This window comes from Orcinus orca, chromosome 6, assembly GCF_937001465.1.
Source record: "Orcinus orca chromosome 6, mOrcOrc1.1, whole genome shotgun sequence".
NCBI lineage: Eukaryota > Metazoa > Chordata > Mammalia > Artiodactyla > Delphinidae > Orcinus > Orcinus orca.
Genome location: NC_064564.1, coordinates 51,872,734 through 51,891,357, shown reverse-complemented (window position 1 = coordinate 51,891,357; position 18,624 = coordinate 51,872,734). Strand labels below are relative to the sequence as shown.

At 38.9% G+C, this 18,624-nt stretch overlaps 1 protein-coding gene across 1 annotated transcript; it reads left to right on the top strand.

Moving 5' to 3' along the window:
- Window positions 1-17,678: 17,678 nt before the first annotated feature.
- LOC101273646 (40S ribosomal protein S7-like) lies at window positions 17,679-18,300 on the top strand. The gene has a single exon (XM_033439797.2). It carries the CDS (start codon window positions 17,706-17,708, stop codon window positions 18,282-18,284), a length of 579 nt encoding a protein of 192 aa, XP_033295688.1. The 5' UTR covers window positions 17,679-17,705; the 3' UTR covers window positions 18,285-18,300.
- Window positions 18,301-18,624: the final 324 nt, after the last annotated feature.

The window sequence follows — 18,624 nt, the reverse complement described above, 5'->3', positions numbered from 1 at the left end:
GCTGCATGTTGAGATAAGATGATTTACTTCTACAAATGTATTGAAGAAAAGCGCTTATGTGCTTGAGTTGCAAGCTGAATTACTTTTTTCATGGAAAGCCATTTTTACTTGAAAGAATGATGTAAAAACTATGGCTGTTTCTCGTTGGGTATTTGGCCGATGTTTTCTAGAAAATGAATTAAGTAAACCTATAACTTTAAAGAAAACAGCTGATATTATTCGTTGCCAGTGATGAAAGCTGAACTTTCAAACAAAACTTCGAATTTTGGTAAACTTGTCACCATGAACTTTATAGCTTCCCGGTGCTTATATATTCTTCTGATGAGGTCAACAGTGATATGTATGAATTTTGTAATTTCTTATGTTTGTGATGTTTTATTATGTTATTATATATTTTTTGTTTATATTATGATTTGATGTTTTACAAGGAAACACATCTGTGGTTCAGTCAGTAAACCAACATTTTCCAAATAACTAACACCCGATGTTAACAAAATCATGCCTGGCTGAAAGATCCGTCCAAAGTACAAAGTGGGCCAATAAACTTTTATGTGACAGAATAAAAAAATGTTATGGATTAGTTTCAGAGTCCACATTTCATCTAACTTTTAGGAAACTACCACTTGTCAAGTTTTGGTGTAGTGTCGAAGAATTTTCACAATTATCTGAAAAAGCTATTGAAATACTCCCCCCTTTTCTACCTACAGAACTGTGTGAGGCTGAGTTTTCTTCATGTACTTCAACCAAACAACATTATTGCAACGGACTGAATGCAAAAAACAGGTAAGAGAATCTAAAATCTGTTAAGCCAGCACAGAGACTTGCAAAGGTATAAAACGATGGCACTCTTTTCACTACATTTTTTTCTGAAAGAAAAATAGCGATAAGATAAAGTTACTTTCATGAAAATATTTATGTTAACATATACTTTCTTTAAGAGATTCATTTAATTCATCTTTTACAAATTTGTTTTAATTTCTAATAATAATATATATAGCCTTCATAAACAAAAGTTTTGGGGGATATTCAATAATATTCAGGAGAATGAAGGAGTCCTAAAGCCAAAATATTTGAAAACTGTGGACTTATTTCATTGTATTTTACTCTGTCTCCCTCACTATACTGAACTCCTGAAGGCTGAACACTATATCCTGTTTGAGTCTGTAACTATCCTTAGTGCCTGGTACTTAGTAGATACTAAGTAAATATTCACTACAGGAATGAATGAGTAAATTATTCAACTTCAGTGTCTGAAATTTTCCTGCATTCTGTAATGCTGTCCTTGGTCTCACTGGCCAAGTAAAACTCCAGCAGTCACAATGACCAGGTTGTGGAGCAAAACATAAAGGAAAGATCACACATTCTTTCATATGCCCTCTAAGATCCTCCATGGCTTCCCCTCTAACCTCATTTCCACCACTCCCTGCCTAATGCTTCATGTTTCAGCAATCAAGCTGCTACTAATCATACTCTTTTTTGCTGTTGTCGTTCAGCTCACTCTCTCTCTCTCTCTTTTTTTTTTTAAATATATATATTGAGGTATAGCCGATTAACAGTGTTGTGATAGTTTCAGGTGCACAGAAAAGCGACTCAGCCATACATATACATGTATCCATTCTCCCCCAAACACCCCTCCCATCCAGGTTGCCACATAACATTGAGCAGAGTTCCCTGTGCTATATACAGTAGGTCCTTGTTGGTTATCCATCTTAAATATAGCAGTGTGTACATGTCAATCCCAAACTCCCTAACTATCCCTTCCCCCCTGGTAACCATAAGTTCGTTCTCTAAGTCTGTGGTCTGTTTCTGTTTTGTAAATGAGTTCATTTGTATTTCTTTTTAGATTCCGCGTATAAGGGATATCATACGATATTCCTCTTTCTCTGACTTAATTCACTCAGTTTGACAATCTCTAGGTCCATCCATGTTGCTGCAAATGGCATTATTTCATTCTTTTTTATGGCCGAGTAATATTCCATTGTGTATATGTACCACATCTTCTTTATCCATTCATCTGTCGATAGACACTTAGGTTGCTTCCAAGTCTTGCCTATTGTAAACAGTGTTGCAATGAACATTGGGGTGCATGTGTCTTTTCAGACCATGTTTTTCTCCAGATATATGCCCAGGAGTGGGATTGCAGGGTCACATGGTAGCTCTATTTGTAGTTTTTAAAGGAACCTCCATACTGTTCTCCATAGTGGCTGTACCAATTTTCATTCCCACCAACAGTGTAGGAGAGTTCCCTTCTCTCCACACCCTCTCCAGCATTTATTATTTGTGGATTTTTTTGATGACAGCCATTTTGACTGGTGTGAGGTGATATCTCATTGTAGTTTTGATTTGCATTTCTCTAATAATTAGTGATGTTGAACATCTTTTCATGTGCCCCTTGGCCATCTTCTTTGGAGAAATGTCTATTTAGGTCTTCTGCCCATTTTTTGATTGGTTGTTTGTTTCTTTGATACTGAGCTGCATGAGGTGTTTGTATATTTTGGAGATTAATCCTTTGTCAGTTGCTTCATTTGCAAATATTTTCTCCCATTCTGAGGGTTGTCTTTTCATCGTCTTTGTGGTTTCCTTTGCTGTGCAAAAGCTTTTACACACATTCTTATAATCTCAATGCCATACATAGAGTCTGATACTTAATGCGTGCTTAATAAGAATTACACTGAACTGAAATACTTCCTCTCCATGATGTCAAAGCTTAGGTATAAGTCATGCAAGCCCCAGTCAACTTCACTTACTTTTATTGAGCACTTACATGTGTCAGCCACTATGGTAGGCATTGGGGATTGCAAATATTTATATCAGAGAGCTTACAGTCCAATGGAAGAGAGTCTTTAAATGGCAGAATATAATAAGCAAGCTATATACATGTGTTTCTGTAGAGCCCAGGAGAAGCATATTTCTCCAACAGATATTTAGAACGCCTTCCATGTGGCAAGACACTTGTGCAAGACACTCATGGAAGCATGTGCCCTCAGTGAACTTAAAGTCTTCCCTCAGTAAAGGAGACAGGCATTAAACAAATGTCATACAAATGAGGTATGTAATTACAAACGGTGAGCAGGACCGGGAAGGAAAAATCATAAGAAGATACTATTATCAAGGGTCTAATTTAGATTGGGGAGGGAAAAGGGATCAGAATGGGTGTTTCTGAGAATGTGCCATGAATATGCAGGAGTGTAGGTGTTAACCACCGGAGAAGCGGAATACTGAGGAAAGCATCAGTATTCCGCTGATCAGTATTCCCCCCGAATGGGGGGGGCCATTCGGCAGGGGTGGAAGGCTTGCCATGAAAGTTGCCAGGCTTGCCAGGCTGGAAAGGTAGAGTGAGGACTGGAGGAAGGGGAGAAAGACTAACACAGCACAGCACAGACGCTTGAAGAGGCCCAGAGCTAAGTCTGGATACTTCACTTTCCTCTTGTGATACGCAGAGCTGTGATTCTGGGTGGTCTGTATTCATCTCACATAAGCCCTCACATGATAAATGGAGCCTGTTTCCTCAAGTGACTACTGCTAAGAGAAAAGTTTGCTTCAGATGTATGTTTCCATCAGCACTTTCCCCATAGGGCACCTAAAAACTTGATTTATCATAAATGTTTCACCCAGAATACATATACAGTAACACAAATGTGGCATATTTAAATGCACTCCTCAGAGAAATTTGCTGGCAGTGATCACATACCATAAATAAAGGAAAAAATAGCCCAGCTATGGTTGTTTCCAGAAGGAGTAGATAGACCCCTACTCAGGCTACTGCCCAGAAGCTGAAACATAAGAGATTCATGGCAATGTTATGGGAACACCCATCCTGGGCCTGGGACCAACTCTTACTTAAGGGTTGGCCCCTCAAATGGGAGGAATACTAGCAAAGCTGCACGGATTACTTCAGTTGGTTTGCTAGAAATGGGGAGGGAGAAAATGGGGCTGGCCATTTCAACAGCCTAGGTCCTGTTGAGTAATTAAGGTATACTGACTAAGGGCAAACCCCAGCTTAACCATGAACTAGCTCTGTGACCTTGGTCGTTTAATCTATCCGTCACTCATATCCTCCTCTGTAAAATGAACTAATACGTGTTATGGGCATTAAATGAGATAATGTAAGTCAGTGCTTAGCAAAGCATTCACTACATGTCAAGTCTCAGCATGCTGGGCCTCAAGACCAGCTTAACTGCCTGTTTTACCCCCATGAGTAACCACTCATTTGGCATCTGAAGGACACAGTTATTGTAATGATTCAGTCTGTTTTTAGTCTTCGTGCAGATAACACTCATTTCATGGAATCCTAGCCAAGCAGCCATACAAGATTTTCCCCCTTCCTTACTGCTGTAACCTCTATACCCTGTAAAAATATTCTAAGAAAGCCCTCTCTATTAAAATCTGAAACATGGTTCTAAAAGAGCCCTCTCTTCACAGAATTTGCCAACTGCTTCCTTTACGGCTCTGAACAGACACTGCAGCTTTGAGAAGAGCAGCCCCTCTCCTGTCACTCACCCACACCCCCGGTGGGGGGGGGGCACCCGAATCCCCACTCTGAGCAGAGCACTTTCACAAGCCCTCATTTTACACCCACCAACACCCTGAGCCTGCCACACTCCCCCAAGACTGGGCAAAGCATGAAGTAATCACAGACTTTGGTATTTTTCCAACCACAAGCCCCCTCAAGGTCCAATGCATCCGAGAGAGAAAAGTGACTCTCTCTTACCTAACCCACAGTGGAACAAGGATCAATAGAAACCACATCAAGATTGTGCTTGGTAAGTAGTTAGCAAGACTTTCAAAAGTGTACATTTGGCTTAAGCATGCCTGAAATATGAAATAACTAGAATAACACCCCTCCTTTGACCTTTGCATAGGGCCTTTCACAGGAATATCTCAGGACCTCAAATGAAAGAAAGTACTTAGAACCTTGAAACACTTTTTAAAACCTGCAGACAGCTTAATGTGAGGGGTCTTGTGAACAGTTCGTTGTCAGGAGTTTCTAGCAAGTGTTATTTCTTCCTGAATTCCAAGAACCAAGTGCTCTGAAGTTTACATTCACACAGGATGAACAAGCCCACCACAGCATTAAAAAGGATAAAATACCTGATGTGGTTTTCTTTGAGGGACAGGTTTAACACCCGTACACACACGCCCAGACCCAGTGCCTGGCAAGATGGCAGAGAGGCAGATGGCCTCCCATAGTTAGGGCCACACTAACATCACATACACAGTTTAAAGCAAGTGCTGGCAACTGGAAAAGTAATTTATGACAGTAAACAAATGGCTCTTAAAAAAAAATCTGTAGGGTGATAGAAAGCAGTGACAAAAGACAAACATTTGGCTAAACAGCATTCAAAGAAGAAAAAATGGACAGGATCATCATGTAGAATGTTCTCGTGCATGTGAAGAGTGCCAAGTGATAGGGCTTATAAGTAATGAGAGGGGGAGAGAAATCTGAAATAAGATTGTCATTGCAGCCACACTGCCATCGCCAGACTCTTCTGTTCTACCTCAGTCCAAACAGTCAATGTAAATCCTTCAGTTCTAGAATGTGTCCTGGAATAGGCAGAACTTTAGGTTTTATGAGGAGAAACTTGACTTTGGCCTTAAGAAGAAGAAAAAAATCATTGTATTATGGCCACTAGACATACATCTGATTCTAGGACCTCCCTCAAAAACAGCTGCTGGTGCTCAAGGTAAGAAAACAATGTACAAAGTTTTAACAAGCATTTGCTATCCTGATTGGTATGGACACTTAACTTTTCAATCTTTAAAAAAAAGCCCTCTAGGGGCTTCCCTGGTGGCGCAGTGGTTGGGACACGGGTTCGTGCCCCGGTCCGGGAGGATCCCACATGCCGCGGAGCGGCTGGGCCCATGAGCCATGGCCGCTGAGCCTGCACGTCCGGAGCCTGTGCTCTGCAACGGGAAGAGGCCACAACAGTGAGAGGCTCGCGTACCGCAAAAAAAAAACAAAAAAAAAAAACCCCTCTTATTTTTATGATTGTAAAATAATACATGCTAATTGCACAGCTAAGAAACTCGTAGTGAACATTAAAGCCAGTTACACATGGATGTCAATCTAAAGAATTGTACTAAGTATGGTTGCAAAAGCAAATGTGTCCATAGATTGTTCTTAAAATATTAGATATAAAATGTAAAAAATAATAATTATAGCAATAATTGAATAAAAATAATTTAGTGCTAATCCCCAAATTATATTTTTAAAAATTGGGAAATAAGAAGCTGGAAGAAAGCATGAAAAAATATAAGAATATTAAATTCTTTGTCTAAAATACAGGGTTTTAAAGATTCATGTTTATTTTTGACTTTAATAATTAAAGAGATGTTGGTCAATGGACAATTTTTTAACTTAAAAAGAAATAGAATTAAACTGGAAAATGAACCTTCCAAGCACTGTAGAAAATAAAAGGAAATTATAGTCTACATGGGGGAAAACAATAAAGAGGCCTAGAGAGAATAATTAAAATAGATATTAGAAGTAAAATCACAATAGTTACATCAATAAATGGGTTGAACTCCCTATTAAAATACAAAGAATTTCAAAGTAAATTTTTAAAACTAAATGATAGTTTATTAAAAGTGAAAATTTATTAAAGTTTACTAAAACATAAAGTCAAAAAGATAAAAAGATATTAAATGTATTCCCTTTCCCCTTTTCCCACCAAAAATAGGTGTCACAATACTAGTACAACAAAAAGGAAAATTCACTGCAATAATCATGAGACACAAATATAACTTGTGATATATATCAACTTATCATGTTGATAAGTGGTTCAATTCATAATGAAGATATGAGTCAACAGATTTTATGTGCCAAAACTCATTGCATCCAAATGTACAAAAGGAAAATGTTTGCAGTAGGAGAAAGTGACAGAAATAAAATAGAACTGATCCATGAAAAGAATGCTCTCAGTTTTAGATAGCTCTATAATGCCAAATATACACGGGACATGGAGGGGCTGAAAAATAACAATTGATGTGAGTGACTTACTAAATATGTATCTACAGATATCCATCTCAAACATTGCAGCCTACAGACAACACGTTTTTTGGCTCCCATGAAATATTAACAAAACCAGAGTGTGTTGTATACGTGTATAAAATGTATATAAATACATATATTATAAATATTTACAATTAAATGTTTATATAAAAGATAAACATTTATAGAGAAGATATAAATGCTTTTAAAAAAAACAGAAATTTTATCAATCTCTTATTAAATTGACCTGTTAAAAAAAAAAAAAAAAACCTTCACTTTAAAAGTCAAAATTAATGCCAGCCATTTGGAAGTTTTAAGATGCTCCTTTAAGTAACTCTTTATTAAAAGAAAAAATAAAAACTGGAGTTACAAATGATTTATAAAGTAATTAAATAACCATCATAACCTTTAGGATGAAGCCAAGTTTATATCAGATAAAAATTCATTCTTAAATGTTTTAAGTATTAAGAAGGACAAAATGTAATAAGCTAAGCATTAAATTTAAGATAGAAAACAAAAAATTTGTAAGAAAAATTGGTAGAAGGTATTGAGGAGGATAACATAAATAATTGACTTAAAAGTCAAAAAAATCAATAAATACATTCAAGCATAAAAAAGACTTTTAAAAGTTAACATAATTTACCAACCACCTCTCCTTAAATCTAAAGAAGAGAAAAAATAGGAAGAAAAAGGTGTGGGTAACCATAGACATGAAGATTTTTTAATTATTAGATCATACTCAACATAATTTTATGCTAATATAATGATGAAGTGGACAATATTTGCAAGAAATAGATATTACCAAAATTGGCTCAGGAACTTAAAAACTTGTATAAACTAGTAATCCAACTAAAAAATTAGAAAAAGTTGTGAAACATTATTATTATTTTTTTTTTTTGCGGTACGTGGGCCTCTCACTGTTATGGCCTCTCCCGTTGCGGAGCACAGGCTCTGGACGCGCAGGCTCAGCAGCCATGGCTCACGGGCCCAGCTGCTCCGCGGCACGTGGGATCCTCCCAGGATCGGGGCACGAACCCGTGACCCCTGCATCGGCAGGCGGACCCGCAACCACTGCGCCACCAGGGAAGCCCGTGAAACATTATTAATAATATTTTTGAGTGCCTACTATGTGCTCTGCCTTGGATCAGGTACTTTATTCATTACCCCGACATAACAACCCTATAAAGTAGGTATTATTATATACATTGCTCTGTTTCCATATCACCCTGTATTTCTCTTATCAAAAAACTCATTACATTCTGTTGTTGTCATCTGTCTTCCCTACTAAACTCTAAACTCCACCAGGCTAAGTGTCCTCCATGAGCACCTCCTGTATTCTCAGCACCTACATTCACATAAAGCCTGTCACATAAGGGTAACTCAACAAACTATTGAGAGAATGAGAACACTGGGAACTCCCATAATACAATATAGTTAGTATAGTATAGTATAGTATAGTATGGAAAAATTACAGTACAGTCTCACTTATGTATATGGATATGAAAGTCCTACCCAACATATATGTGTGTATGTGTTTAACTATAATGTAATAGTTGCATTCCTAAGAAACCTCATATTATTGAGAACTATGTTATTAAAAAATTCTTTCAATGAGATGAAGGAGAAGACACGATAACAAAGTTACTTTCCTGCAGGAAGTGGAATAATTTTTAATAGAAAAAAATGTGTAACTATAGCCAACCTACACTGAGCATACCTACCCTTTGATTATGGTATGTGCAGAAGTCAAGCCTTTTCATGTATCCTCCAGTACCGTCATTAGCCCAGGTCTCCTTACATTGCTTACCCATGTTATCACCTTTATCAAACCACTTTTCCTTTTTTCTTGTACTATTTCCATCAGTAGGCTGATGACTTCAGCTATCACCCTTGCAGTGCTGGGCTACTGCTTTTGTCTGGGACCATCTTCTGTCCCTGAGGTAGAGGGTCCGTGACCCATGCTGGTCCCCTGAGGCTGCCTCAGCCACAGTGAAACAACCCAAGATATGAACACTCATCTGAAATAGGTGGGCCTTTAACCCTAGAGAGAAAGCATGCCGTTTCCTCACATTTATTCCTGGCCCTAAAGTCTTACTGTTCAGCCATTACTTCAAGTCTGTGATGTTCCCAATATCCTCCCAATAAATCCTTTTGTTGTGTTGGTTGTAGTTCAAGTTAGCCCGAGTCCATTTCTTTTACTTACAAGGGAGAAAAAAACCTTAATTGATAGACCCATTTTTTAATGATAAATCCTAAAAACATTCAAACAAAACAAGAGTTTTGGGTTTTGTTTTTTTCTATTTACCATTGCAGTGTTAGTACCTGATATCAATGGTGCCTTGGGCAGTTAGTCTAATGCAAAATGTCTTTCCTAAATGATGCATCATATTGTATCCGGTTTGCCTCAGGAAAACATGTGCTGTGACAGAAACATGGGCACTAGAAGAACAGGATGACCTGTCAGAGATTAACCTTGATTTTGTTTTCATTCTGTCTCCTCTCCCAACGAAGAAATAGAACAGCCTTAGTCTTCCTTGGAAAACGAATTTCTTCTAAGGCAAGAGGTAGGGGCCTGGTGTCTGGGAATAAGCATATTTAAGAGATTTGAGTTATACAAATCTTGGCCTCTACAGGTAATAAAGCTCTACGGTGTTTATCAGAGAAGGGAGAATTACCAAGTGTTTCTGTTAAAGTGTTAAAAAAGAAACATTTGTTTTTGATATTATGGCATACACAGACCATGATAATATGTGAATTGCATATTGGGGTAAACAAAGAGGTTGGTCACCCTCTTTGAGGTCGGTTGTGGGGTTCCCAAAAGACAATCCAGGTAACAACCCTTGGTTCTGACCCTCTTTCATTGTCTCCCCTGGGGCACTGATTCCATCTATGCCTCATCTGTAGTAGGTTCAATGAACAGGTACCCTTTCTTCTGCAGCAACACCATCAAACAGAAAGCTGGCTCAATTCTTGAACAAAGGCTTCTCACTGGTCGCTTGTAAATATTACATATTCCATTTGTAATAATGCTTCTGAGCAAGTATATAAAGATCTTGGCCTCAACTGAGAATAATTGTTAATAGTGATCATTGGCTGTTTTCATCTGTTTTTAAGGAAGAGAGGGAGGCGAAATAATTAAATGTGTTTTGAGCCCGTGAGGCCTCAGGCACATGATGGAATTCAGACCAGGTTATCTTGAAAGACTCTTAAAAGCTGGCTAAGACTAAAAGAAGTCTGTACGTATGCTTACCAGAAGAACAAAAATTTTCATGATAGACCCAAACTGAAACAACCCAATGTTCATCACCAACAGAAAGAATAAATATATTCATACAGTGGAATACTATACAACAATGAGAAGATGAAAATGTATTACCATGCAACAACATACCTGCAACTCACAAACATAATGTTGAGCAAAAGAAGCCAGATGTAAAAATTACCAGCTATATATAAAGTTCAAGATCAGGCAAAACTGATCTATGCTCTTAGTGGGTGAGAAGTGATCAGAAGAAGGTTATCATAGCAGGTGGGGGAAAGGCACTTCTAGAGTTCTGGTGGTGTTCAACAGCTTAATCTGGGTACTGGTTAAACAGGTGTGTTCAGTTTATATAATTCATCAAGCTGTAAATCTATTATTTGTGCTTCTCTCTGTATGTGTGTACTATTTGATATAAAAATTTTAATTGATACTATTTAGAAAGAAGAACAAGCAGAGAGTGGGAGTTTCTTCTAGGCCTATGGGTCCTAACCTTTTTTTAATTTATGGCACACAGAGACCATGATAATATTTGAATGCAGATTGGAGTAAAAAGAGAGATTGGTTAAAAACTGAAGAACTGGCCCAGGGGCTCCAGCTGCCCTGGGGGCTGAGAGGATCAATTTTTCAGAACCTTTCCTTGTCTTCATTAGCAGGGAATCTATGACTTTCCCTTCTAGCCAGAGGGATCTGAGTGCACAGCCAGGAAGGACTGGAAGAGCATGGTGTCAGACACGTAGACCCTAAGAATTGCATCCTCCCTTTGTATCCATTGACCTCTCTAGCCGTGGCTTCCAAATTCAATTAGCCAGGTTTGACCATTGCACGAGCATTAGAGACCCCATTTGTCTTAACAGTGCTACCCAGGTCTCTCACCCTGCTACTGCTTTCCAGATTTCTTTCTCCAGGAGAGTATCTGTTTCAAATTATTGTTCCCCAGATGTTTTGGGTTCTCTTTCTCCAATCTGAATCATATCTGGCTATTTCCTGCCTATATTCCTGATCTCAGTCTGCTTTTGTATTTCTTTTCTATCTTCACTGGAACTTTCAACACCTCCCATTTTGCATCCTTTATGCATTTTGTTAAATCAATTATATCCATTTTTCAACGATCTCAAAAAAAACAGTTACCTTGCAATCAGAGGCCCCAGATTTATTTCCTACGATGATGCTATGTGGCTTTAAGCAAGCAATTTGCCTTCTCTGGGTATGATCTGTGGATCGAGGAAACCATTTTCTTGGCTCTCTATCAGAGAAGTATCTGTGGCAAGGAGATTCCCATAATGGTGAGCCTTGAGCTTTCAAAAGATATTCAGGGGAAAATCAATTTTAAACAAGGAAGTCACCGCAGGCTACCATCATTAGAACCTAAATCTCCAAATCCATCCACTCAGATACTCCTGTTGGTTGTCACGTCAAAAGCTCCATGAATTCTGCCTCTCACGTTTGTCCACTCAGTCATTGGTATCTCCCATTTGACTCCTGGTGATGGAACACTTTCCATGTCACTGATCTAAAATTAGACTTCGATATTCTGCTCTACACCCGCCTGGATTTCTAATTCCCCATCCAGCTGTTCTGACCCCATTAAAAAGTTGCTTTACCACCACAACACACACACACACACACTCATGCACACACACACACACACACACACACTCAAGCTTGTGCTGGAGCATTGAAAACCACTCCAGAAGAATGTCCTCAAACCAGGGGTATTTAGACTTAGATTTTATGGATCAGTAGAAAAGCAATGTTAACAGGGGTAGTTGTCACAAGATTATTCCCTGGAGTTCTAACGTCCTATAAAGCTCTAGTTCTTATGTTGGATACGGTAAAATAACTGAGTCAAGTTCATACAGGATTGGCTCAAGGAACGGGGGCCATGTCTTTTAATGTTCAGTTGTATTCGTTTTCTATGCTTTATAACAAATTACCACAAATTTAGCAGTTTAAATCAACACAAACGTGTATTATTTCACAGTTTCTGTAGATGAGAAATCCAGGCACAGCTTAACTGTGTTCTCCACCTCAGGGTCTCAGCAGGCTGTAATCCAGGTGTCAGCCAGAGCTAAGGTCTAATCAGAGGCTCAACTGGCGAAAGAGCTGCTTCTAAGCTCTCAGGCTGTTGGCAGAATTTATCTCTTTGCAGTTGTAGGGCCGAGGTCCCTATCTTGCTGGCTGTTGGGTAAGGGTTGTTGTCAACTCTGAGAAGCTTCTCAGAGTTCCTTGTCATGTGGCTCTTTTATGGGCCCTATTATAATATGGTAACTTACTTCTTAAAAGCCAACAATGGAGATACTGTTTCTTTTTTCCCCCAGTTGTATTTTATTTTATTAATATATTGGCATATCAACATGTTATACACCTTAAATTTATACAATATTATATTGGCATATAATATTGTATAAATTTAAGGTGTACAACATGTTGATTCAATATACTTCTGTATTGCAAGATGATTACCACCATCTCATTAGCTAACACCTCTATCTCATCACATAATTATCATTCCTTTATTGCGGTGAGAACACTTAAGATATACTCTCTTAACAACTTTCAACTATATAATACAGTATTATTAGCTGTAATCATCATACTGTACAATAGGTCCCAGAACTTGTTAATCTTACAACTGGAAAGAGATATTTTCTTTGCCAAAATAAAAATGTATCATCCTAAGGACCTATTAGGCTTCCTGCATTCTGCTTTGAAAAGCTAGATTACTGACCATATGGCCCCTTTTGACTGAAAACTAGGAAACTCTGAGCCAGATCCGTAGCTCAATCACAGCAGCAGTGTTGGTTTGACCTACACATCTCCTTTCACATTCCAGGGAACCTCTTTACAAAGAAACTGGCATTATCAAAAAATAGACCTCTGGCATCCTCCAGGCCATGGTCTGCTGTTGGCTTTTTCAACATCTGATATTTGAGTTATTGGTTAATGTTCAGTTAACAGTCCCTCCTTGATGCCCTAGAAACCTCAGCCATGCTTCTATTACTTTGACTTCCTGCCTCCCTGGATATGTTATTTCTTCTGACTGGTTTACCCTGGTTTGAATAGCAGCGCTAGTATCTTTTTTTTTTTTTTTTTTTGGCTGCTATGGGTCTTCGTTGCTGTATGCGGGCTTTCTCTAGTTACAGGGGCTACTCTTCGTTGCAGTGCGTGGGCTTCTCACTGTGGTGGCTTCACTTGTTGTGGATTATGGGCTCTAGGTGCACGGGCTTCAGTAGCTGTGGCATGCGTGCTCAGTAGTTGTGGCTCACGGGCTCTAGAGTGCAGGCTCAGTAGTTGTGGCACACAGGGCCAGTTGCTCCGCGGCATGTGGGATCTTCCCGGACCAGGGATCGAACCCGTGTCCCCTGCATTGGCAGACGAATTCTTAACCACTGGGCCACTGGGGAAGCCCTGGGATCTATTTTTTATATTTACTTCATTAAGCAGTTGATACATCTTTTGTTACAGGCAACTTTATATTCCTTTTGCAGAACATATAAAAATTCAAAAAATAAAACCCAATATTTTAATTCTAGAACTTCACTATGATGCAAGGTTAAAACCTAGAAAAATATTTTGTAAATTTCTAAATATATCTCTCCTATCAATCATTGCCTTCTCAATTAAAAGATATTTCAATATTAATTAGACATTGAAATAAAGCAAGGGACTCAACTTGTCAATCTAGAATTCTCACTTTTTTGAGAATTAGCCCCCAAGTCAGTCCCTTCTTTACTCCTAATGGGGAGATAGCGTCATCACCAAGCCCTTTAGCTGCTCGTAGCCCCTAAATGGCACATGGTGAGAAATGGGTCCCTCCAGAACAGGATAGCAAAAGGAAAGGGTGGAGAGATACAGAGGACCCTAGATCTTGTTAGGCAAATGTGGGGTGAATGAGTGACAATAACCCTTAACCATTTACAGTTTTAGTGGAGCCAAGGTGACCCAGAATCATTTGGAACTCAAAGAAAATGATTTTGTGTATGAGGGGATCCCAGTGATGAAGTGTTGATGGCTTGATTCACATTAACAAAATGAGAAAGTTAGGGAATTGAGAAAGGAAAAGTGTTAGTGAAAGATATTACCTCTGTTATTGTATATGTGAGGGTGAGGGAGATAGAGATCTCTATTTTTGAGTTACTCAGTGGGGTTGAGTAGGCCCCAGGACATTCCCATTAGTGGATAATTTCGCAGAGACATCGTTCACTTGTATGGGAAGAGAAAACTGCGTATACTTGCTGGTGAAGTGAACTGAGGGACAGCCTCCTATGAGCAGGTGGATGCCCGCAGTGTGGAGTGGGTTTCCATGTAGATATGGGAAGCACACTGGGAGCCTGAAGCAAGGAGGTCTATTACCTCTGCCAGTGTTGGAGCAGGACACTGAAGTTAAGAGAAAAAAAGTGAGGCTTTTTGAATAAGTCACCTAGGGCTGGAAGAAACATTGTTTTGTTTTCCTAGAGCCTCTTTGGCATGCTTCCTTGAAGCTAGGCCAGTCTTGGAGATTTTAATAAATTTTCCTGCTTTGGATGGACTTGGGCATTCTAGCCAACACATTGTCTGTGCCAAGCTTCCCCTAACTGGCAAGTAGTGTTTATGTTAAGCAATTCTTAATAGTGCCTTCATTGGTAGATTACTAAACATTAGGTAAATCAACAGAAGCTCTTCATCAAGAAGATCAGTGACCCTTGGCACAGGATAATTGCCAAGAACACTTGTATTTCTTGTTCCTGCATCTGTGTGGTCTTTGGATGTTGGCACGCTTGGCAGGGCGCATGATGGAATATTGAGTGCACAAGATTTAAAAGGTAGTAGACTTGCTCCTGGATCCAGCTATGCCACGACTAGCTATGTGATGTTTGGCAACTAAAAACTTCATAATTTCCTCAATCCCAACTGTAAAATGGGAATTAATATAACAGTGATTAAAAGCGATTTATACATCCAGCACTATACTAGATCCTGGTGGGGCCGGGAGAGTAGGAGAGCATGCTTAAAGAATTATGGCTCACTTCCTGGCTTCAAGTGGTCTGTACTCCTTACCTCACAGGGTTGAAAATACTAAATGGGGTGGTGTATATGCTTTGAAAAAGTGTAACGTGCTATATAAACACAATTTATTACTACATTTACTGAAGGTTCCTATAGTTTAAAATAATTTATTTTCCTGACAACATGATGCTTCCATGTATTTCTCAGTAATTCCCCATCCCAAGAAAATGCCTGGCTGTTTAGGTCAGTGACAGCATCCTATAACATCATCACTGGGAGAAATGAAGGTCATTGCTTCCTTCTTTGTCATTCCTTCTTCTTATTCCAACACTGACCACCCTCTGCCCTCCCTTACAAGGGCTTGGTGGAAAAGTAATCCCTTTGTTTCACCACCACCTTTGATGCACCCCCATGCTGACTCCAAACAGCTCATGTTCACTAAAATTGAGCTTTCCTTTTATTCTCACATATTCAATCAGAGCTCCAGATGGGTAAGCAGGAGATCCCAGATGGCCTGACCACTTCCTGGATCATAAAGCTTCTCAGTATATAAAATAGAAATCTCTTTGATGATCCATGTATTTGTCAGGATTTGTTACACAACACATGTCCCAGGCAAGTCTCCTGTGATTTCCAGCACCTCTATCATAAGCCCAGAAAGACAGTTGGTTAATTTGTTTGTTTATTTAGCTTTCGCTTGGGCAGTTGGTTACAAAGTTTCCTATTTCTTTTTCTTCTGCCTGCGGCATCATCTCCTAACTTAGAATGCAGTCATGATGCCTTTCCTTTAAAAAGTACATGAATGCTAAGATCCAGGATGGACTGCTGATTCTCTGAAATAATGTCATGTTCTTAATTATTTGAGATATATTTCTCATCATTTATTTGAATTTCTTGGCTCTCATTTACCTAAGTGAAAAACATCTATGTATTTATTGGGGACTTCCCTTGTGGCACAGTGGTTAAGAATCCGCCTGCCAATGCAGGGGACATGGGTTCAAGCCCTGGTCCGGGAAGATCCCACATGTTGTGGAGCAGCTAAGCCCGTGCGCCACAACTACTGAACCTATGTGCTGCAACTACTGAGCCTGCATACTGCAACAACTGAAGCCCTTGTTCCTAGAGCCCATGCTCTGCAACAAGAGAAGCCACTGCAATGAGAAGCCCGTGCACCACAATGAAGAGTAGCCCCCACTCGCCACAACTAGAGAAAGCCTGTGCGCAGCAACAAAGACCCAACACAGCCAAAAATAAATAATAAAAAAATTTTTTTAATATATATGTATTTATTAAACAAATATGTAATGAAATCTTACTATGTGTGACACTGTTCTAGGTGCTGAGTATACAGGGTTAACAAAACAAATCAAAATCCTTATGCTTCTAAGCATCCTTATTCTTATCTCACCAGAACTTATTATATATTAGTGAGAAAGAGAAACAGTGAAAAGAATAAGAATAAGAATGAGAAGGGAGAAGGAGGAGAGGAAGAAGAAAAAGAGGAAGGGACTATGTATGTGTGTGTGTGTATATATATATATTTTTTTAATTGTGTAAATTCCATGGAGAAAAATGAAAAATGGAGAAGACGAGGACAGTAGGGGAGGAGATGCAATTTAAAATTTTAAGTGCTAAGAATAGACTGTGGGGAAAAAGGGTGAAGCAGAAAGACAATGGTGGCTTAGCATAGGGTGGTGATAGTGAGAGAGGTGAGAAGTGGTCACTTTCTGGGTTTATTTTTAAATTAGAGCCAATAGGATTGTTAATAGATTGAATTTAAGAGAAAGAAAAGAAAGTTAACACGAGAGAAGCTAACTTGGGGAAGAAGGTGAAGGTTTCGTTTTGGATGATGAGGGTACCGGAGGTGTTATAGGTTTGAAGAAAGAGGAGAAGTTATGAAATAGTAATTTAGGAAGAAACAGAATGAAGGAGAAAGAAAGATCTGAAACCATAATAAATAGTAGTTTTCTAAAATTGAAAAAGACATAAGTCCTCAGACTGGAAGTGCAAAGTCTTGAACTGAATATATAAAAATAAATCCACATGTCAACATTAAAATGAAGCTGCAGAACATCAAAGAAAATAAGACTTTTAAAGCTCTCAGATAGCAGACTTTTCCTCAGCTGCAATCAATGCCAAAAAATAACAATAATATCTTCAGGGCTGACAAGAAATAACTGTCAATCTACACTCTTATGCCCGAACAACCTTTCAGTTGTAGAGACAAAAAAGTCATTTCACCACACAAAAACTTGGAGTATTTACCAACTACTGATCCTCACAAAGGGAACTATTAAATGATTTATCTCAAGAAGAAAAAATGAACCCAGAAGGAAGAAATGAAACAGCACACACACAGACACACACAAAAATAAAAATAACTATTTTGAATTTTTTTAAGTACAATAAAAGCTCTAAACACAATAAAAAGATGGAGTGGGGTGCCGCGTCATCAAGGTCCCGGCCATGTTCAGTTCCAGCGTGAAGATCGTGAAGCCCAATGGCGAGGAGCCGGACGAGTTCGAGTCTGGCGTCTCCCAGGCTCTCCCGGAGCTGGAGATGAACTCGGACCTCAAGGCCCAGCTGCGGGAGCTGAACATCACAGCCGCCAAAGAAATTGAAGATGTTGGTTGTCCAAAAGCTATCATAATCTTTGTTTCCGTTCCTCATCTGAAATCCTTCCAGAAAATCCAGGTCTGGCTAGTGTGTGAGTTGGAGAAGTTCAGCGAGAAGCACGTTGTCTTTATCGTTCAGAGAATTCTGCCTAAGCCAACTCGAAAAAGCCGTACAAAAAATAAGCAAAAACGTCCCAGGAGCCGCACTCTGACAGCCGTGCATGACGCCATCCTGGAGGACTTGGTTTTCCGAAGTGAGATCGTGGGCAAGAGAATCCGCGTGAAGCTGGATGGCAGCCGACTCATAAAGGTTCGTTTGAATAAAGCACAGCAGAACAATGTGGAACACAAGGTTGAAACGTTTTCTGGTGTCTATAACAAGCTCATGGGCAAGGATGTTAATTTTGAGTTCCCAGAGTTTCAGCTGTAAACAAAGATGACTAAAATATTATTCACAGACACACACAAAAAAGATGGAGTGGGGGCATTGTTCCTTGGTAGTAAAAGCGGAAAGTAATGTTCGCCAGAAAGATAGAAATATTACATAGCTAAATGTTGTTAGAAAAATGTATGGTTAAATATTTTGGTAAACATTTAAGAGTAATAACTAAAATGGTAGGAAAACAATCTAGTTTATAAAACAGCATAAGGGAGGAAAAATTGTAGTTATCTTGTTAGTCCACTAGATGAAAGGAAGTAAAAGAAAATAAGCAAGAATAAAAAAAGGCAATCAGGAAACCTAAAATAAAAGGGTAGAAGTAAACCCAAAT